The following is a 21,778-nucleotide window of genomic DNA, read 5'->3' on the forward strand; positions in this document are numbered from 1 at the left end:
GCCTCATCTGGTGGCAACGTTGAAGAAGAGGAGGAGGAGGAGGAGGAGGACAAGGAGGAGGATGAAGAAGGCGACGAAAATGAAGATAGGGAATCCATCGCCAGAGCAGCGGTGTACATGGCTGCCTGCGATGCCAGCGATTCCTTCATCTCTAACAGGTTCTTATAATTAGATGTGCAAATTGAAGACTTTGAGCTACTCAGGCAGCCTGGAACAACCACCACCAACACCACCGCCCCCCACCCCTTGCACAAAACAGCCCTTTAACCATGGACACACCCATTGCACATCCGCCCAATTGTTGTCATCATGTCTTGGCATTCATAATTAAGCAAGTGAAAGGGTGAATTCACACTCGGGACGCAATAATGGGCAAGATGTGGCAGTGGTGATAATTATTAAATTTAAGATGCCCATAACAAACAAAATATATAAATGATCAACATGACAACTCATCAGACACCCTTGTGCATACCCTCAGTGAATTACAATTGCTTCGCTTTCCTCTTCCTACCACTTCTACGCGGTACATGCTCTGTGGCTTCAGCATAGGTAGTGGCAGGTTGCTCAGATCCCTGCCCTGACTGCTGAGGTGGTCTCGGCCTAGTACCTCTGGGTTTTGGAGCCCGTGAGGGCCCCACCAAAACTGCTCCATCTGCACCTGTGCAAGAGCAGACTTGGCCATCGGGAGAGGAGGCAGCATTTCGGTTACTGGTTGAGAAGGGGGCAACGGGTGAGACATGGGAGCGCTTTGAGTGGAGTCCCCACTTCCATGTTCCACACTGTCTTGGTGGCAGAAGCAGGTTTTTTTCCTCCTATCTCCTGGGTACTGGCCTTCCTGCTTCGCACACCAGCCAGTAGATCATCAAGGGATACATCGGTGAACCTGGCCGCTGCCTTTGCTCTATGCTCTTCCATCTCTATGTTTCCTCCTTTCTCCTTCAAAATCCATTTTTGCATTGCCTCTTTAAGTAGCGGACTTCAGATCGTGTCATGCGGGTGCGCAGTACGCTCGCTGCACAGCTTGGAGACGCAAAACTCAGATGTTAAATTAAGTGTCTTCAATTGAGCTGCGATCACTCAAACCAACGTGCTCAAATTATTTCTGGGTTTCCCACACAATTATTTACCCATCCACTGAGTTCCCGCCACCATGCTAAAATCATGGCCCTTGTCTCCGAGGTGAACAAATTCTTTAGCTGACTGTTCTAACCTTGATGGTGATGAAGTTACATGGTAGGATGATTAAACTGTGCTAGCGTGACTGTGTGTGACGGCCATCTGATGTATAGTTAATTGCATGTGTGTTTGTATCATGTTAGTACAGTAAGAATGCAGTACAATAGTTTCTTCAATAGCTTGCAAGACTAACTTAGATTACAAGATATAGTTTTAAAAAAGGTAAACAAGATACTGTCTTCCATTAACGGAGAAAGAACATTACAAATTTTGTGTGTACTCTATACACTTTCTTGGGTTCAGCATCACAGGTCTGTCTCTCCCATAAGCGGACCTCACGGCCCCTACTATAAGGAGTTTACCTTTATTGACCAATATCTAGTTATACAATAGCATGGCCCAGGGTCTGTAACAAAAAGTCTCCTTGTTGCGTGTGCTGAATACTGTCACATTGCACATACTGTACCTTTCTTCTGTCTTTCAGAGACAGACTAAGAAGCACTTGAGCGAGATGAAGCCATTTGTAAAATGAAAGCTGATTTATTTCACATGTAATATATGAATGAATAGAATACCATTTTCACAGCGAGATTTATCTATTTCCTTTCACACACATCAAAAATAATAAATTCCACAGACTTTCCCCTTGATTTGGGCTTACCTCACTTGACCAGGTAGTATCACTAACTGGCACTAACTTTAGAAAGAAGAGACTTCTTTACCCCTCTCTCTGTTCTAGACACAAACCTCCTCAAGTATGAGGGCTTGAGCAGCGGGGGGCTCTGCCAAGGACAGAGCCAGGCAGTGTTGAGTAGATGGAAGTTACCGATCTAGGCCATGGGGAGGATTTGGGTCTTAAAGCTCAGCTCGGGGTTGAACAGGATGGTGAGATTTCTAGTGAGCTGGTTCAGCCTGAGAGAATGGCTGGGGAGGGGGATGGAGTCAGTGATGAGGGAGCAGAGTTTGTGGCAGGGGCCAAGGCCAACCTAATATTCAGCTCGTGGGAGTCGTGACTCATTTGTAACTTGATGCTGTAAAAACATTGTGACAGCAGGGAGGCAATTGCAGGGTCACGGGAAGTGGTGATGGAGCAGAGCTGGGTATCATCAATGTACACGTCAAAGCTGACTCCAGACCTGCAGAGGGGTAGCATGTAGATAAGGATGAGGAGAGGGCCCAGAATAGAACATTGGGGACTGCAAAAGTGACAGTGTGGCAGAGGGAAGAGAACCATTGCTGGAGACACACTGGCCGTGTTCTGACAGGTAAGAATGGGTGCAAGGGCATTCCCAAGGAGCTGAACGACAGGGTGATATGGTGAACCATATCAAACACTGTGAAAATGGCAAGGAGCCACGGTCACAGTCACAGAGAACATCATTCATGACTTTGGTTAGGGTCGTTTTGGTGCTGTGAGAAGGACCGATGCTGGACTAAAGGGATTCGCACAGAGTTTTGGGAGAGATGGGCATGAAATTGGGAAGCGTCATCACATTCGAGGACTTTAGAACAAAAGAGGAGTTGGAGATGGGTGGTTGCTGGGACAGTAATTGCAGATGATGGATGGGTTGAGGGTGGGATTATTTGAGGATGGGACAGAGGAACAGGGCCTGGGGAAAGGGAACCATTGATGTCAGCGAGCATGGGAGTCATGAAGGACAGTTGAGTTGTGTGGGAAGAGGATTCAGGGAAAAGAAAGTGGATCTCACGAGCTAAATGAGCTTCGAAATGCGGGGGTGGGGGATATGGGTGAGAAACTGTAGAGACAAGGATCGTGGGCTGGAGTGATATCTGTCTCTCTCTCTTTCTCTCTCTCTCTCACACACACACAATGTGATGGCGGGTGCCCCATCAATGTATTAACAGGCACAGAGGCCTGAGGCCTACATCATCTAACCTAACAGTCCCACTTTGGGCAGCCAATGCAAAGGACACTGGGTGCCTGTGCACTGGACTCATTAAGCCCTTGCTTCCCTGTGGCTGCAGTTCTCTAGCTGCACAGTGCCCATAGGAGGCTGCATTAAAAACAAAATCCCTGGCACTGCTGCACCAAGCCCCCCCGCCCCTCCCATTCCCTCCCCTCCCCTCCACGCCAGATAATTGCTCGGCTTAGGATGGACAGCGGGCAGCCTTTCTTCGGATGTTGGCACCCGACATTCCAGCCCTTGCCACCTCCGATAGCTAGCAATGCTTCCGGAGCGTCGGAAGGTTGTGCAAAGCGAGTTGACCGTGTGTTATCGATTGAGGTCAATTCGTTTTGTGTGTAGGTGCATGGTGGGACCAACTGGTGCCAGTGTCACTGTGCACTGATTGTACTATCCACCTAATTACAGCTCAGACTCCCAGTGGAAACAAAAATTGGCTCATTTTTAATTAAAAAGGAACTATCAACTTCAGGGAGAGTGTTGCCCCATCAATGAAGAAAGTGCCGTAACCCTAATCTGGCATCCAGCTCCTGGGATTGGGTTGCTCCCTCTGTGCCTACATCTGACGATACTGTTTGCATCAGCAGTGGTATGATTTAACCACATGAATCCAAAATGCCTGCGGCCTAATCAGATGTCTGTCTTCAGCACCAACCACAGGGGACCACCGTGGCCGGTGCTGGGAGCAGGCGGCTCCATGCCGTCTGCCCTGAGCTCCCTAGCTCCCGCCAATCAATCAGAATCTCAGTGTTGCTGCTCCATCAGGGCTGTCCTTTTGTTAATATTTTATATAAAGAGACCCTGATTTTCCGACCGAGGCACCTCTCCAGTGAGATGGGATTACAGCCATCGCGGAAAGTCCCCTGACCTCAGCCATTAGCTCCGACCCCCACCACCCCCCGCCACGCAGGAGGTGGGCTTCCTGGCCTCTTCGCACTGGGGGGGGGGGGGGCGAAGTCTTGCCGTGGGGAGGAGGAGGCAGCTGCTGAGCTGCCTGCGGACAATATTTCTCTCCTGTCGATGGGGAGGGTCGATGCACAATCCTCCTCTTCTGCTCAAATTGCCGGGGCATGAAACGCTGGATGGCGGGGCCAAACCTGTGCGTCCAGCGAGCCATCGGAGAAATAGTGGGAAATGCGGCTGGAGCCAACTGGTATCAAGCCTCAGCCATGGCTCTGTGGGTAGCACTCTCACCTCAGAATTAGACTTGAGCACAAAATCTAGGTCGACACTCCCAGTGCAGTAGTGAGGGAGTGCTGCATTATTGGAGGCTCTGTCTTTCGGATGAGACTTTAAACAAAGTTCCATCTGCCCTCTCAGACGGACGTAAAAGATCCCATGGCACTATTTTGAAGAAGAGCAGGGGAATTCTTCCCGGTGTCCTGGCCAATATTTATCCCTCAACCAATATCACCAAATCAGATTATCTGGTCATTATCACATCGCTGTGCACAAATTGGCTGCCTCATTTCCTACCTTACAACAGTGACTACATTTCAAAGGTACTTCATTGGCTGTGAAGTGTTTTTGGGTGCCCTGAGGTGATGAAGGTAGCTATTTAAATGCAAGTCTTACTTTTATCAAGGAATAGTGACTTGAATTTTCTAGCGCTGGTTTTTTGATGGATCTGAGGCGCACAGAACTGGAGTCAGCTCAGTTGGATTAGGATTGTGTAATGGTCACTTGTTGGACATGGACCTTGTTCAATGGTTTGAAACCCTCTTCTTTTCCAAGCTATTCTCCCCAACCCGCTTCCCTCACTACCTGGTCAAGCACACTTGAGAGGGCGGCCAAGTGCTGTGGTCTGTTGACCTCTGACATTGACTCTTTGGACTGGCTGCTCAGAGAGGTGTGACTTTGGCCCAATATTGATGGTCCAAATGACTGTCCCTCTCACTGTGGGGAAACGCCTGTAATCACCACTTCCACGCAGCCTCACAGCTGAGATTAGGAATTTTGTGGCATGGCCGATGTGAATGGCAAGACCCACTGTTCCATAATGCATTTTACTCCATTACGCTCTGCCAGCGAGCCCTCACCGTGAAATCTGACAGTAGCCATTACCAGCACTGGTGCTTTTCCTATTCAATGCTGCTGCTTCTGATGCCAAGGACCTACTCAGACAGCACTGGTTAATAGCAGCAGGTAGTCAGGGCAAAGTGTATTAAATTGTTGCAAGTACCTGTATCCTAACTCACCCCAAGTCCCATTCACCCATCACCCCTGTGCTCGTTGACCTACATTGGCTCCCGGTCTGGCAACGCTCGATTTTAAAATTCTCATCCTAGCTTTCAAATCCCTCCATGGCCTCACCCCTCCCTATCTCTATGACCTCCTCCAACTCTACAACCCTCAGAGATCTCTGCACTCCTCCAATTCTGGCCTCTTGCGCATCCCCAATTTCCATTGCCCCACCATTGGTGGCCGTGCCTTCAGCTGCCTAGGCCCTAAGCTCTGGAATTCCTTCGCTAAACCTCTCCACCTCTCTATCGCTCTCTCCTCCTTTAAGACACTCCTTAAAACCTAACTCTTTGACCAAGCTTTTGGTCATCTGTCCTAATATTTCTTTATGTGAGTCTGTGTCAAATTTTGTCTGATAACGCTCCTGTGAAGCGCCTTGGAACGTTTTTACTATGTTAAAGATGCTATATAAATGCAAGCTGTTGTTGTAGGGGCATGGACAACAGGCCAGGAATAAAATATGTACTTATGTTATAGTCCAGTCTAAATTGTCTGTACTGTTCTTGATGTCTATCATGATGTTAGATTGAGCATAATCCCTTCTTGAGCTTTGATCCATTTTTCCCTGACCCTCTAAAACTAACACTGGGCAAAACATGTGGAATTAATAAGTGGCTGATTGGGAATATCGTGTGGTCCCGCCCCCCTCGCCTGTCTGTTGGTGCATTCCAAAGCCATGAGCTGGAACCAGACTCGACAGAGAGCACAGACACATACTCCTCTCAGTACCCGTACCCAGCCGCACACTCCCTTTTACAGTCGCAATCTAGGACCATCACAAAAGATGGGGACATTGATCCAGTACCTGACCGTGGTATCGGCCATTGTTCTGGCCGTGCAGAGTCAGCCCTCATTTATGGAATACATCGAGAGAAGACTGGCCGCTTTCGAGGTAAGACTTTTAATACTCGCCATCATGCTGTTTCTGATTTGCAAATGAGGAAACAATTAGAATTTTTAAAGTTTTATAGGTTTGTGGTCTATGAGGTGCTGAGTTGGGGATTTGGAATGAATGTTCAGTTTCTCCAGCTGCCCGTGCTTTGTGTAGTAGGACTGCATTTTCTCTGCTGATTTGAGTGAAAGTGTGGCTGCTTTTTCTTTTAAGCACTTGGCAATTTAATTTCTGGTATCGCACTGTATTTGTGTGCTAGTTAAACAGGGCTTTTAACAGGGTTTACTTTACACGGATAAAAGAATGTCTCGAATAGCACTAAAGGGAACTTTAAGTGAACGTGTTAACCAGTGCACTATCAGAGGAAATTAAACCCCTCTGAGTGACTTCCAGTGATCCTAAGAATTCCCAATCCTTAAACTGTGCGGTAAAGAATCAGGATCCTTGACGGAGATCTTTAAGGGAATCTCCAACTTCATCACATGTACCCATCCAGTTGCACTGCACAAACACAGTCATGTAGTGTGTATGACAATGGGCCAGATGGAATACACAGGGTGCATTGAGCATCAAGTGACAAGAAGGGTAATCTCCATATTAAATTAGCCCATAATAGCCCAGTTTTTAGATACTGCACAGTGTGCTCAGGTGCAGTGTGAAGCTGATTTTCTACAATTTTGGAGGGACTTGATGGGTGTTGAACTGAGGTGAATTATAAAAGAAAGACTTGCATTTATATAGTGCCTTTCACCACCTCAAGAAAGCTTTATAGCCAATGAAGTGTAGTCACTGTTGTAATGGAGGAAACACAGCAGCTAATTTGCATACAGCAAGCTCCCACAAACAACAAAGTGATAATGACCAGATAATCAGTTTTATTGATGATGGTTGAGGGATAAATGTCAGGCACCAGGGAGAACTTACCCCACCCATTTCTCTGGAGTGGGACTTGAACCCACAACCTTCTGACTCAGGCTCGAGAGTGCTAACCAACTGAGCCATGGCTAGCACATAGATTATTGATAGAAATGGTTGAAAAGGGCAGCATCATCGTAGTAGGGCCGTTTTAAGCTGTTTATTGTGTCGTAGATTGCATCTACTGCCCAAGATTTATTCTTTTTAACCTCAGTTTTAACACAAAAATGAGCTCCCCAATGGCTCACTTGGTGAATACACTGCCTGGTGTGAAATTGAACCAAAACAGAAGGTGAGGTTCCAGGTTCAATCCCCAACTGCGCTAAATTGGCTAATTTCAGCTGGAGTGGCAGTAGTGACAGTATAGTTAGCCTCAAGTCCCCAAGGCTAGGAAAGGGACCATCATCCAAGATTCCCAATCCTGATCATTATTCATTGACCCCTAGTGGATGTACATGCAAACTGAGTGAGAACAACATCGAGCTTGGCTATGATGCCCCCACAGTTGAATAGCCTGCTGGCACTCAATGGCCAGGCTCACGCAAAGAGTAGCCACTTGGGAAAAGTACTGGACAGTTGCTAAAGCCCATGGTAACATATCTCAGTATGAGTGAGCGCCTCCAGGGAGAGATGGTGCTGGGATCCCTGTCGTAAAGGGAGAGTGGGTGCTCGGAACCCTTTCATAAAGGGAGAGTCGGAACTGGGATCCCTGTCGTAAAGGGAGAGTCGGTGCTAGGATCCCAGTCGTAAAGAGAGATTTGGTGCTGGGATCCCTGCCGTAAAGCGAGAGTCGGAACTAAGATCCCTGTTGTAGAAAGAGATTCAGTGCTCGGATCTCTGTCGTAAAGGGAGAGTCGGTGCTAGGATCCCTGTTGTAAAGGGAGAGTCGGTGCTGGGATCCCTATCGTATGGGGGGAGACAGTGCTGGGATCACTGTCGTAAAGGGAGAGTCGGTGCTGGGATCCCTATCGTATAGGGAGAGTCGGTGCTGGGATCCCTAGCGTATGGGGGGAGACAGTGCTGGGATCACTGTCGTAAAGGGAGAGTCGGTGCTAGGATCCCTGTCGTAAAGGGAGAGCCGGTGCTGGGATCCCTATCGTATGGGGGGAGACAGTGCTGGGATCACTGTCGTAAAGGGAGATTTGGTGCTGGGATCCCTGTCGTCTCGGGAGAGTCATTGCTGGGATCCCTGTCATAAAGGGAGAGTCGGTACTAGGATCCCTGTCGTAAAGGGAGATTTGGTGCTGGGATCCCTGCCGTAAAGCGAGAGTCGGAACTAAGATCCCTGTTGCAGAAAGAGATTCAGTGCTCGGATCCCTGTCGTAAAGGGAGAGTCGGTACTAAGATCCCTGTCATAAAGGGAGAGTCGGTGCTAGGATCCCTGTCGTACAGGGAGAGTCAATGCTGGGATCCCTGTCGTATAGGGAGAGTCGGTGTTGGGATCCCTGTCGTATAGGGAGAGTCGGTGCTGAGATCCCTGTCGTATAGGGAGAGTCAATGCTGGGATCCCTGTCGTCTCGGGAGAGTCGGTGCTGGGATCCCTGTCGTATAGGGAGAGTCGGTGTTGGGATCCCTGTCGTATAGGGAGAGTCGGTGTTGGGATCCCTGTAGTATAGGGAGAGTCGGTGCTGGGATCCCTGTCGTATAGGGAGAGTCGGTGCTGAGATCCCTGTCATATTGGGAGAGTCGGTGTTGGGATCCCTGTCGTATAGGGAGAGTCGGTGCTGAGATCCCTGTCGTCTCGGGAGAGTCGGTGCTGGGATCCCTGTCGTATAGGGAGAGTCGGTGCTGGGATCCCTGTCGTATAGGGAGAGTCGGTGTTGGGATCCCTGTAGTATATGGAGAGTCAATGCTGGGATCCCTGTCGTCTCGGGAGAGTCGGTGCTGGGATCCCTGTCGTATAGGGAGAGTCGGTGTTGGGATCCCTGTCGTATAGGGAGAGTCGGTGCTGGGATCCCTGTCATATAGGGAGAGTCGGTGCTGGGATCCCTGTCGTATAGGGAGAGTCGGTGCTGGGATCCCTGTCGTATAGGGAGAGTCGGTGCTGGGATCCCTGTCGTATAGGGAGAGTCGGTGCTGAGATCCCTGTCGTATTGGGAGAGTCGGTGCTGAGATCCCTGTCATATAGGGAGAGTCAATGCTGGGATCCCTGTCGTATAGGGAGAGTCGGTGCTGGGATCCCTGTCGTATAGGGAGAGTCGGTGCTGGGATCCCTGTCGTATAGGGAGAGTCGGTGCTGAGATCCCTGTCGTATTGGGAGAGTCGGTGCTGAGATCCCTGTCATATAGGGAGAGTCAATGCTGGGATCCCTGTCGTATAGGGAGAGTCGGTGCTGAGATCCCTGTCATATAGGGAGAGTCGGTGCTGGGATCCCTGTCGTATAGGGAGAGTCCTTGCTGAGACTCACTACCAAACCCCCATTTCTAATTCAAACTCTTACAATGAATCGTTTGTAAATTATTCTGGTTGTTTGGGTTGAATTTTTTTTCATATTATTGTTTATAGAATGAATTCTGATGACGTCACCGGAAATACTGGCTCGGTCAATTTACTGATTCTGATATTTTATATTTACCATATTAGGGAAATCAATAGATACTATTAATAGCCCAGGGTAACCTGCCTTCAGATGGATACATGTTAAGCCTTCCAGCTCTGGTCTATTTCACTTAGTCTGTTCCAAGTTCTGGGGTGCAAAAAGTGGTGAAAATAAAGATTACCCCCCTATTGTGTCCCATCCAACTCCCCCTCTACCCCCTTCATTGGGACACTCCACCAACCCTCCTGGTTCACACCATCAATCTTTGCTCACTCCAACCTCATTGAGGCTGATCCTTCTCTTCCACCGCACACCCATTCAAGCTGGCCCTCTTCTTCCTCCCTCATCAGCTTCACTCTCACTCCTCATTCCCCCTCGGTTATTCTCATTCCTCTCCCACCCCAATGTACCACTCCCAGTTTGTGAACCTTCCCTCTCCCCTTCACTGCCATCTATTCCCCTTTCCCCTTCATTGTTCTCTCCCCTCTCCATTCATTGTAATACATTCCCTCTTCATTCATTACCCTTTTATTGCCCTCCATTCTCCACTCCTCTCCAACCTGATTCTGGATGCTAATAGATCAGAGTCTCTCTCTCTGCACCACTATTGCTGCTAATGGCAGGGATTCTGGCTAGTTGTATACTGGAGGCAGGAACTGCAGATCCACCTACAGCATATCTAGGAACAGGAATAAGCAATTCAGCCCCTCAAGCCTGTTCTTCCATTCAGTCAGATTGTGGCTGATCTGTACCTCAACTCCATTTACCCCCCTTTGATCCATATCCCTTGATACAATAACCTAACAAAAATCTATTGATTTCAGTCTTGAAAATTTCAATTGTCCCAGCATCCACAACCTTTTGGGGAAGAGCGTTCCAGATTTCCACTATCCTTTGTGTGAAAAAGTGCTTCCTTATTTCATTCCTAAATGACCTGGCTCTAACTTTAAGATTATGCCCTCTAGTTCTGGATTCCTCCACCAGGTGAAAGAGCTTCTCTCTATCTACCCTTTCAAATCCCTTTATCATTTCAAACACCTCGATCAGATCACCCCTCAACCGTCTAAACTCAAGGGAATACAAGCCAAGTTTATGCAACCTGTCCTCATAATTTAATCCTTTAAGGCCTGGTATCATTCTCGTGACTCTGCGCCACATCCTCTCCAAGGCCAATATATCTTTCCTGAGCTGCAGTGCCCAGAACTGAACGCACTACTCCAAATTGGTTCTGACCAAAGCTTTGTACAACTGAAGCATCACTTCCTCCCCTTTGTGTTCCAAACCCCTTGAGATAAAGGCCAACATTCCATTCACCTTTTTAATTACCTTTTGTACCTTTTAGTGATTTGTGCATCTGGATCTCGTCTCCACAGTTCCTAGTCTCTTGCCAATTAGAAAATATTCCAATTCATCATTCTTGCATCCAAAGTGGATGACTTCACACTTCCCCACATTGAATTCCATCTGTCATGGTTTTGACCACTTACTTGATATATCTATGTCCCTTTGCAACTTCCTACTCCCATTTGCACACCCTACTGTGCCTCCCAACTTAGAGTCATCTGTAAACTTATACAATGCTCTATTCCTTCATCCAGGTCATTGGTGTATATGTTGAAAAGCTGAAGCCCCAGTACAGATTCCTGGGGAACAGCGTTGGTCACATCCTGCCAATCAAAGTACCTTCTTGTTATCCCTACTGTCTACCTCCTAACCAATTACCAGCCCATATCACAAGGGTACATCAGTTGGAATCACCACCATTAGCAAGGTTGAGGAGAGGGGGGCCCTTGTCTGGCCCATTAGCAGCTGGAAATGGATCAGAGCAGGGGTGCAGATGGGGGAGTGGGGACTTGGGTAGGAGCAGGAAAGAGAGGAGCAGTGGTGCTGAGATAACTGGGCCTGCTTTTTGCCTTCTAGTGCGCTGCACTGCTGGAGGGTGGGAGTATGGGTCACCGGAAGGTTCTGTCGGCCCTGGATTGAACGTGTGGAAAGAAGACCTGGGAAAAGGAGTGCGGTTCTATTTTTAATCTGCAAAAACGATATGATAGCTCTAAACTGAGTTCATTGACCTCAACAGAATAATTCTGAAAACATATGGATTAAAACTGCTCGATTGGCCGAGGTTGCTTATTCCAGTGAGTAATTTAATACACCAGCTCTCTGGGGGGACAATTTTCAGCGAGATAGCGAGGGGCTAGCCAGGGACTGTTTTCAGACTACAGGGTTGAATTAGAGGGAAAATGTCTTTATCTGAACAGCTGTCTGCAGCGGAAGCTCAATTATCGGCCCTGATTGGTGGGCCCCACCTTGGCAGTTCATGAAAACTGGCGAATAATCAAGAATCGCACACTATCCATTGGGAATGGAATTTTAATGGGAATTTTCGTAAGTGAAGTAACCTTACTCAAGGAGGGGAACAGAGGTATTGGAGGGAGTATCAAGCAATGCTCCCGTGCACCATCCTGTATTAGGATGTCAATTTGGGGTCACTTCCATAAGATCATAGAATCATACAGCATTAAAGGAGGCCATTCAGCCCATCATACCTGTACCAGCTCTTTGAAAGAACTATCCGATTAGTCCCCTGGTCATTCCCCATAGCCCTACAACTGTTTCCTTTTCAGGTATTTATCCAGTTCCCTATTGAAAGTGACTTTTGAATCTGCTTCCACCACCCTTTCAGGCAGTGCATTCCAGATCATAACAACTCACTGCGAAAAGAAAAAATGCTCCTCATCTCCCCCTTGGTTCTTTTGCCAATTGTCTTAAACCTTTGTTCTCTGGTACTGACCCTCCTTTCTTTTCAGCAAAGTAAGTGGGCATGGTGCACAGAGAATATATGGCGGGAATCTGAAGATAAATAGAAAGCATTGAGTAAAATAATTTTCTAACCTCCCCCCGCACCATCGCCCAACACAACAAAAGGGCAGCAACAACAATAACAAATCGCATTTATATAGCACCTTTAACGTAGTAAAATATACCAAGGTGCTTCCCAGGAGCATTATCAAACAAAATTTGTCACCGAGCCACATAAGGAGATATTAGGACAGGTGACCAGGGTCACAGTGGTAGGTTTTAAGGAGGTCTTAAAGGAGGAGAGAGAGGTAGAGCAGAGAGGTTTAGGAAGGGGATTCCAGAGCTTAGGGCCTGGGCAGCTAAAGGCACGACGCCAATGGTGGAACGACTAAAATCGGGAATGCGCAAGAGGCAAGAATTGAAGGAGTGCAGAGACCTCAGAGGGTTGTAGGGCTGGAGGAGGGTACAGAGATAGGGAGGGGCGAGGATGAGAATTGAAAACAAGGATGAGAATTTTTTAAATCGAGGCATTCCCGGACCGGGAGCCAATGTAGGTCAGCAAGCACAGGGGTGATGGGTAAACGGGACTTGGTGTGAGTTATGATACGGGGCAGCAGAGTTTTGGATGAGCTCAAGTTTACGGAGGGTGCAAGGTGTGAGGCCGGCCAGGAGAACATTGGAATGGTCGCGTCTAGAAATGACAAAGGCAAGGATGAGGGTTTCAGCAGCAGATGAGCTGATGTAGGGGCGGAGACGTACTCAAGAGCTCGATCAGAATTAGAACATAGATGACACATCAGTAATAAACCCCCTTCTGTTTCTTGTGCAGGATCGAATCAGTGTCTGGCATGATCAGACACAGAGGTACTCCTCAGAATACAGAGAATTCAAGAACCAGATACTTGGTCTAGTGGAAGGCTTGGATAAGGAGAGAGAAGAGCAAAGGCGCAACCTTGAAATGGCAAATTCTCGCATCGAACGCATAGAACGGGAGATGGACTACTTAGAGACCAGAAATCCCGTGCCCACCTGTGTGGAGATGGAGGACAAGCTTATCGAGCAAAGTGTTGAAAAGGCTCAGGAAAAGAAGAAACCTAAACATAGCAAGATGATAGGTAAGATAGTGAATTAATAAATGGAGGGCACTCCAGTCAGAAGCAATCTTGTTCTTGTATTTTCACTGCTGGTTTTTGAAGCTTTTCTAAACCATTCTAATCAACCAAAAATGGTCACTGATAGCCCCTTAATGACTTCAGAAAGAAAGAAAGAACTTACATTTATATAGAGCCTTTCATGACCTCAGGATGGCCCAAAGCACTTTACAGCCAATGAAGTACTTTTGAAGTGTAGTCAATGTTGTAATGTTAATTGCACAGTGTGGAGCTGAGCCAGGAATGTTCCAGGTATGACCTCCTCCACTCCCCTCCCCTTCCACACACACACACACACACACACACACAAACACACACAAGTCTGAGATCAGTTATCTCAGCCCTAACAGCCATGGATGTGTTACACGTGGTCTCAGTTCCCCAAGGACCAGGGAAGGGAAGAATCAGCCAGGGTTCCTCTCTTCTCTATCCAATTAACACTGCTTGAATGTGTGTGTGTGTATGTGTGTGTGTTTGAGTGTGTGCACACGTGTGTGTGTACGCATTTGTATATACATGTATGTGTGTATGCACATTTGTGTGTGTGTGCACATGCATGTATGCATGTGTACACGTGTGTGTGCCTGTGTTTGTACCTGTACGTGCGTGTATGTGTTTTTTGAATGTCAGGTAAGGATGAAATTGCTCTCAGCTGTGATGCCCCCCCAGATTGAATAGCTTGATGACTAGGCTCAGACGTGAAGAACCGCCAGTTGGGTGAAATACTGGAGAGCCGATTTGTACCCATGGAACCACATATATCAACATGAGTTAGTACATTCCGGACAGGAGTTAATTCAAGACAGTTTAAAGAAAAGACCCATTGTTTCTTTCAAACAATGTTGGAGCTATTAACAAAGGATTTCAAAACTTGGTGACTTTACTTGGAGATGAAGGCAAAATTTAATCAATTGTTTTCTGGCACTTTATGAAGCCAAGCGAAACACAAGAGGCTGCCAAAATATTAACATCACTTGCCAAAAGTGACATTGGCGAATATGGATGGGCCTCTTCTCAGGATAGTGGAGGTAGTTTATTGATACTAAATGTACATATAATACAATCGCAGCTCCCTGTTTTATCAGGCGTGGCGGCTTGAGGCCTACTATCTGCCCAATGGATTTAGTGCTTGCCTTGCCATTAGTCCTGGGGGCCTACAGACAAACTGTGTGCAAGGCTCATTAAAGTCCCAAATGTTATGCTAATTTGGGCATCTCCCTGTAATGTAGCTGCAGCCACTGAACACCAGGCAGTTCAGGGGGGCTCTGAGTTTATCTATTGTATATTAAAAAGGTGAGTGGTTTCAAGATTCCATAGGTACTGTGCATGTAGATATCACTATAAGCATAACATTATGTGACTAATTGATTACAATGGAGCAACACCTAATGGTACATGACAGCTCCTTACTCAACACTCAGAAATACCAATCCATTTCCTTCAAAGAATAAATCACAGTCCTGGGCGCCTAAAATATGTGCAGGTGAGCAGAACAAATTGATCAGAAAGCATTTGGCATTGAATAGTACTGAAACGGAAATAAGGAAAGCGAACATCAGCCATTAAAAGTCCGTTGGTCATTCAGATCAAAAACAAACAAAAAACCATGCACAGTGCGGCTAAAATAACATCTGAAAGCATGAAATCACGCAAGAAATATATTACAGAAGGAAGTAACGGGCCCAAGAAGTGGAAGGGAAACCACAATTACGCCCACCCCAAATGTTTTCATCCCATGTTCAGTACTTTGCACTTAACTGCATGAAATTTCATCTGCTTTTGATTTCTGAGCTGTTTCTTCCCATTCTACTGCCCCTCCCAGTTTGGTACCATCAGCAAATTGGACCATTTTTTAATTGAGTTTCTGAGTCCAGATCATTTATGTAAATCAGAGACATTAGTAGTTCTGACACTGAGCCATGGGGCACCCCACTCAGTATTTCCCTTTTTTTTATTCGTTCATGGGATGTGGGCATCGCTGGCGAGGCTAGCATTTATTGCCCATCCCTAATTGCCCTTGAGAAGGTGGTGGTGAGCCGCCTTCTTGAACCACTGCAATCCGTGTGGTGAAGGTTCTCCCACAGTGCTGTTAGGAAGGGAGTTCCAGGATTTTGACCCAGCAACGATGAAGGAACGGCGATATATTTCCAAGCCGGGTTGGTGTGTGACTTGGAGGGAGTACCCCAACATAACCTCAGGTTCTTATCCATTCCCAGAGATTACCCGGAGACCCCACAGCTTTGAGTTTGACAAGTGATCTTTTGAAAGTCAAGGTACATCATGTCATAGGGCTTTCCACAATCCACCAGGAATGTTAGTTCCTCAAAGAAGCCAAGGAAGTTGGTGAGGCAAGATCTTCCCCTTCTGAATGAATATTGGCTACTGTTTACTAGATTATTATTATACACGTACTCCTTAGGTTTACTCTTGATAATCCATTCCATTATTTTACACAGAATGGATGAGGAACTGATAGGCCTGTGGTTGTCTGTGTCAATTTTATCCCTCTTTTTGAATATGGGCACCTCATTGGCCTGTTTTCAATCTATTAGTACCTCCCCAGTGTCCATTGACTCCTTCGTAATGATCATCAGTGGCTAACAAGTCTCCTCCTGAGCCTCTCTCAGTACTCTGAGATAAATACCATCTATCCCTGGGGATTTATTTGTTCAGAGCCCTTTTAGCCTGTCTAGGACTTCCTTCTCATTTATATTGACGTTGTTTATTTTGTTTTGAATATTTCTGTTTGGAGAGGTATGTTGCTCATCTCTTCCCTTGTGAATCTTCCAGGGTATTAGCTATTTTGTGCATCATTTATGGTTTTCAACTCTTCTCTGACTGCTCTCTTACTGTTACAGTACTGAAAGAATGTTTTTAATGTTCTGTTTCTCCTTTGTTGCTATGCTTTTTCTAGGTCTCTCCGTATCTCTCTGATCACCTTTTAACTCGCTTCTCCATTTTCTTATATTAATCCCAGTGAATCCCATCCCCTTTCATCCTGCAGGATTTGTAGGGGTTGCTTTTCCTCTTTATATCACTTTTAATTTATTTGTTAATCACAAGAGGCAGCCAGGCATTTAAAGGGGGCACAGCCCCAAAAGAGGAAATTTTGTTTTAGGTCTCTGCTGAGACGGGGACGTAAAAAGGTAACTGCACCGGGCCGTTCTGGAGGAAGAGGTCCAACCATTTACTGAATAGGTTCTAATTTTTCACAATGTTCTTCTACTGCTGAGGATGGAAAAGGCCATGAAATCGAATATAGGGAGTAAACTGTGCGATGAAGCTTCGTGTAATGGGAGCACACATCAGGGAGATCAGTATGGAGGTCAGCCTGCTCGATTTTATGGACCCCATTCATCTTCCATCCATTGGTTTTACAGCAAATTGTGCAGGCTGTGAAGGGAGTTCCACTAATGTAAATGAGGTCTTTGGCCAGGTCTGCTCGATCCTAGAAATAAGGAGAAATAAAATCAGAAACTGATGTTCGGGCCTGTTGGATGTGTTACTTACATCCAGCAAGTGGGCCTCTCCCGTCACACGGCGCCTACTTTTTTGCCCGTCTGTCATTCAGTCAGGACCTTGTGTTGGACATAGTTCCAAAAGGAATCCAAAGGTTACTTCTATTTTTTTCAACCTTTCACTTTGGTCCTTGTTTCATTTGGATTGCTCCCCCCGTTTACATTGCTAAATCTGACTCCCTTTATCCCATTGGCAGAATTGGAGCCCCACAGAGAAGGGGACCGATGTCAGCAGTGTAAACACGGGGAGCTGGTGCTGCAATGCTGCTCTTCTGTAACCCAAACTAAACAAGCACCAAGTATGAAAGTGCCGTCTGGCGTCTCACCCAAATAGTCATGGGAACCAGTGTGTTCATTGATGAAGATGAGCAGGAAAATAACTACTGACCAAAATTATTGTATTTCTGACAACCTGACCAAAATTAGAACTAAATTTCTCATATAGACTAGAACTAAAATAAGGCTAAAATCTGGGACTAAATCTAAAACTCAAATTATTTCTAAGATCAAAACAACACTGCAGTGAGCCTCGATGGTGAGTGTTGCAGGGAATTCGACCTCCGAGAGCTCAATCCTGTCTTCAGCCAACCTCCACTCTCACACAGGCACTCACACCAGTGTTCCTGGAAAGTATTCAGGAAATTGGAACCCTGGGTGAGTTTTCTCTCTCTAGCCCAAGCCAGTCGTAGCACCCTAATTGCCACCTGATTGCGATCAACTAACTCTGCACGGAACGAGGATCAAAGTTGGGATCTTCCTGGCCCATGTGGCTCAGTTAAAAAGAAAGAAAGAAAGAAAGACTTGCATTTATACAGCACCTTTCACAACTTCAGGACTTCCCAAAGCGCTTTACAGCCAATGAAGTACTTTTGAAGTGAAGTCACTGTTGTAATGTAGGGAAATGCGGCAGCCAATTTGCACACAGCAAGGTCCCACAAACAGCAATGAGATAATGACCAGATCATCTGTTTTAGTGATGTTGGTTGAAGGATAAATATTGGCCAGGACACTGGGAGATCTCCCCTACTCTTCTTCGAATAGTGCAATGGGATTTTTTACGTCCACCTGAGAGGCCTTGGTTTAACGTCTCATCTGAAAGACGGCACCTCCGACAGTGCAGCACTCCCTAAGTACTGCACTGAAATGTCAGCCTAGATTTTGTGCTCAAGTCTCTGGAGTGGGACTTGAACCCATGACTTTCTGACTCCAAGGCGACTCATTGGATAGACTCGCTGAGAGTGAAATTGGTCCAGGCCAGTGGTGCAAAAGGGGCTCTTGGAGAATCGGCAACCCGATTTACACCGTGCCAGATTTACACCACGCCCGACTTACACCACGCCCGACTTACACCGCCCCCGACTTACACCGCCCCCGACTTACACCACCCCCGACTTACACCGCGCCCGATTTACACCGCGCCCGATTTACACCGCCCCCGACTTACACCACCCCCGATTTACACCACCCACGATTTACACCGTGCCCGATTTACACCACCCCCGATTTTCTTTACCATTGAAGTCGATGGAGGGAGCTCATTTTCTGTTTCCAGTTCAAATTCTCAGAAAAATGTTCTTTTCAGCCCTTTGACCTTTTAATTTTGTTCCTGTCCAGATTGCGGAGAAATGATCTCCAATATTAAAGCAATGAAAATTGTCAAGAAGTTGGAGACCACTTCTGGCCTGTGGACCAAGGACCTCATGTCGGACTCGGAGAAGGTGTACGTCTTTGACGGTATAGGAAATGACACAGTCTATGAATTCGCCAGAATAAGGGACTTCACTGACTTCTCTGGCTTGGTGAAAGCAAAGAAAATCAAACTGCCTTACCCGTGGGCTGGCACAGGCCACATGGTGTACAAGGGTTTCCTGTATTACATCAGGAGCGAGCCTCAGTTCCAAGTGATCAAGTTCGACCTGAAGAACCAGACAGTGACTGACAGCTCCATGTTCCCTGCCGAGCAGCAGATCCCAGTGTACGGCCTCTCGCCGTTCAACTACGTCGACCTGGCCGCAGACGAGGACGGTTTGTGGGCCATATACGCCACCAAAGAGAACGAGAAGCACATCTGCCTGGCCAGGTTGGACCCCAAGACGCTGGACATCGAGCAGATGTGGGACACGCCGTGCCCCATAGACAACGCTGAGAACTCCTTCGTCATCTGCGGGACGCTTTACGTGGTGTACAACACCAAGCTCCGCAGCCGCTCGCGTATCCAGTGCGTGTATGACGTCAGTGATACAGTGACCACTGAGCAGGCTCCGTTGGTGTACTTCCCCAAGCGATACGGAACGCACTCCAGCATCAAGTACAACCCAGCGGAGAAGTACCTGTATGCCTGGGACGATGGTTACCAAATAATATACAGGCTGGCAATGAAGAAAAAATCGGATCTGTGAACTTTGCATCTAAATACATCGTATTAATAGGAGCAGGAGGCAGGGAGACCCTCCCCAAAGGGCAGGAGGGAACCAGGGAAAGGTGGAGAGAAATGACGATGTTTTAAGATGGTTGATTTGCTAATTGCCCTGGCTCCATTAAAGTACTTAGCACCGCAAAATAAAATCTGACATATCATTAATGAAGAGATTTATAAGTAACTGTACGTTAACATGGCTGGCGATGTGTTACACGTAATTTAACCGAGTGTTTCCCACGGTGTTGCAAACTGCAGCAGTCAAATTGATGAGATACAGTCGAACGGGGTGACATGTGCTGGGTGCCATTGGAATACGAACACATCGAATACATTCGCATGAAACTTAGTGCCACCGTTAAAATAGCAGGCAGCGGAATTTCACGCAAACGTGTCGATGTGTTCAGATGCTAATAAGTGCACCGAAAGAACTTACATTTATATAGCGCCTTTCACAACCTCAGGACATCCCAAAGCGCTTCACAACCAATGAAGTACTTTTGCAGTGGAGTCACTGTTGTAATGTAGGAAATGCGGCAGCCAATTTGCGCACAGCAAGGTCCCACAAACAGCAATGGAATAAATGACCACATAATCTGTTTAAGGTGTTAGCTGAAGGGTAAATGTTGGCCAGGACACTGGGAGAACACCCCTGCTTTTCTTCGAATAGTGCCGTGGGATTTTTTAATACCCTGGCACTGGGCTCGCCCCTTAACACCCTGGCACTGGGCTCGCCCCTTAACACCCTGGCACTGGGCTCGCCCCTTAATACCCTGGCACTGGGCTCGCCCCTTAACACCCTGGCACTAGGCTAGCCCCTTAATACCCTGGCACTGGGCTCGCCCCTTAACACCCTGGCACTAGGCTCGCCCCTTAACACCCTGGCACTGGGCTCGCCCCTTAATACCCTGGCACTGGGCTCGCCCCTTAACACCCTGGCACTGGGCTCGCCCCTTAATACCCTGGCACTGGGCTCGCCCCTTAATACCCTGGCACTGGGCTCACCCCTTAACACCCTGGCACTGGGCTCACCCCTTAACACCCTGGCACTGGGCTCGCCCCTTAATACCCTGGCACTGGGCTCGCCCCTTAACACCCTGGCACTGGGCTCGCCCCTTAACACCCTGGCACTAGGCTCGCCCCTTAATACCCTGGCACTAGGCTCGCCCCTTAATAGCAAGGCACTGGGCTGGCCCCTTAATACCCTGGCACAAATTTATTTGTCCCTCAACAACCCTGAGGGTAAAATCAGTGAGACATCTATCCTTGTTACAGTTGCTTCTGGCTCCATGCTGTTGTAACGTCAACTAATTTACAACGTATAGCTTGATTGTACTGCCTTGTAACTGATCTATTATCCTATATGTAATCACCATGTATATTTTTTAGAATTATAGTGATTTGTACTAATAATAATCACTAATTATGAGACTGGGTGATGTAAGTGATTAAAATGCTCTGCATTCCATCCCTTTTACAGACTGAGGATGAAAGTCTTTTCTGATGGCTGTAAGTTCATAGACTCATAGAATCTTACAGCACAGAAGGAGGCCATTTGGCCCATTATGCCTGCGCCGGCTCTTTGAAAGAGCTGTCCAATTAATCCCACACGCCCTGCTTTTTCCCCGTCGCCTGCAAATTTTTCCTTTTCAAGTCTATATCCAGTTCCCTTTTGAAAGTCACTATTGAACCTGCTTCCACCACCCTTTCAGTCAGTGCATTCCAGATCATTACAACGCGTTGTGTTAAAAAATTCTCCTCATTTCCCCTCTGGTTCTTTTGCCAATTATCTTAAATCTGTGTCCTCTGGTTACTGACCCTCCTGCCGATGGAAACAGCTCCTCCTGTTTGCTCTATCAAAACCCCTCAATTTTGAACACATCTATTAAAACTCCCCTTAACTTTCTCTGTACTAATGAGGACAATCCCAGCTTCTCTAGTCTCTCCACATAACTGAAGTCCCTCATCACTGAAGTTCTGAAGTAAGATGAGTTTGGTCAGTATCAATTCAGGTTCTACACAGCACGATTCTCGGACGGAGAGACCCGTTACATTTCCGGCCGTCTACTCCAGATATTTTCTCAGAATCAGTGGGTGGGGAGTGAAGTTCATCTCGAGCGCTCAAGAACCGGCAGTCCATTTTGAACTCCGTCCGATTTTCTTTTCCATTGTAGCCGCGTTCTTCCCCACAGCCATTCAT

The 21,778-nt window shown here is 47.1% G+C and overlaps 1 protein-coding gene across 1 annotated transcript; it reads left to right on the forward strand.

Annotated features, from left to right (window-relative positions):
• Positions 1-6,025: 6,025 nt before the first annotated feature.
• On the forward strand, positions 6,026-21,046 carry olfml3b (olfactomedin-like 3b). The gene is made up of 3 exons (XM_068007297.1): positions 6,026-6,237; positions 13,323-13,608; positions 18,777-21,046. The coding sequence occupies exons 1-3, from the start codon at positions 6,130-6,132 to the stop codon at positions 19,559-19,561; spliced, it is 1,179 nt and encodes a 392-aa protein (XP_067863398.1). The 5' UTR covers positions 6,026-6,129; the 3' UTR covers positions 19,562-21,046.
• Positions 21,047-21,778: the final 732 nt, after the last annotated feature.

Source organism: Heptranchias perlo, chromosome 27 (genome assembly GCF_035084215.1).
Source record: "Heptranchias perlo isolate sHepPer1 chromosome 27, sHepPer1.hap1, whole genome shotgun sequence".
Taxonomy (NCBI): domain Eukaryota; kingdom Metazoa; phylum Chordata; class Chondrichthyes; order Hexanchiformes; family Hexanchidae; genus Heptranchias; species Heptranchias perlo.

Coding starts and splice junctions, on each gene's coding strand:
- olfml3b (XM_068007297.1), top strand. CDS start 6,130: ATGGGGACATTGATCCAGTACCTGACCGTGGTATCGGCCATTGTTCTG. Junction 6,238..13,322: donor GAAGACTGGCCGCTTTCGAG/GTAAGACTTTTA, acceptor TTTCTTGTGCAG/GATCGAATCAGTGTCTGGCA. Junction 13,609..18,776: donor TAAACATAGCAAGATGATAG/GTAAGATAGTGA, acceptor GTTCCTGTCCAG/ATTGCGGAGAAATGATCTCC.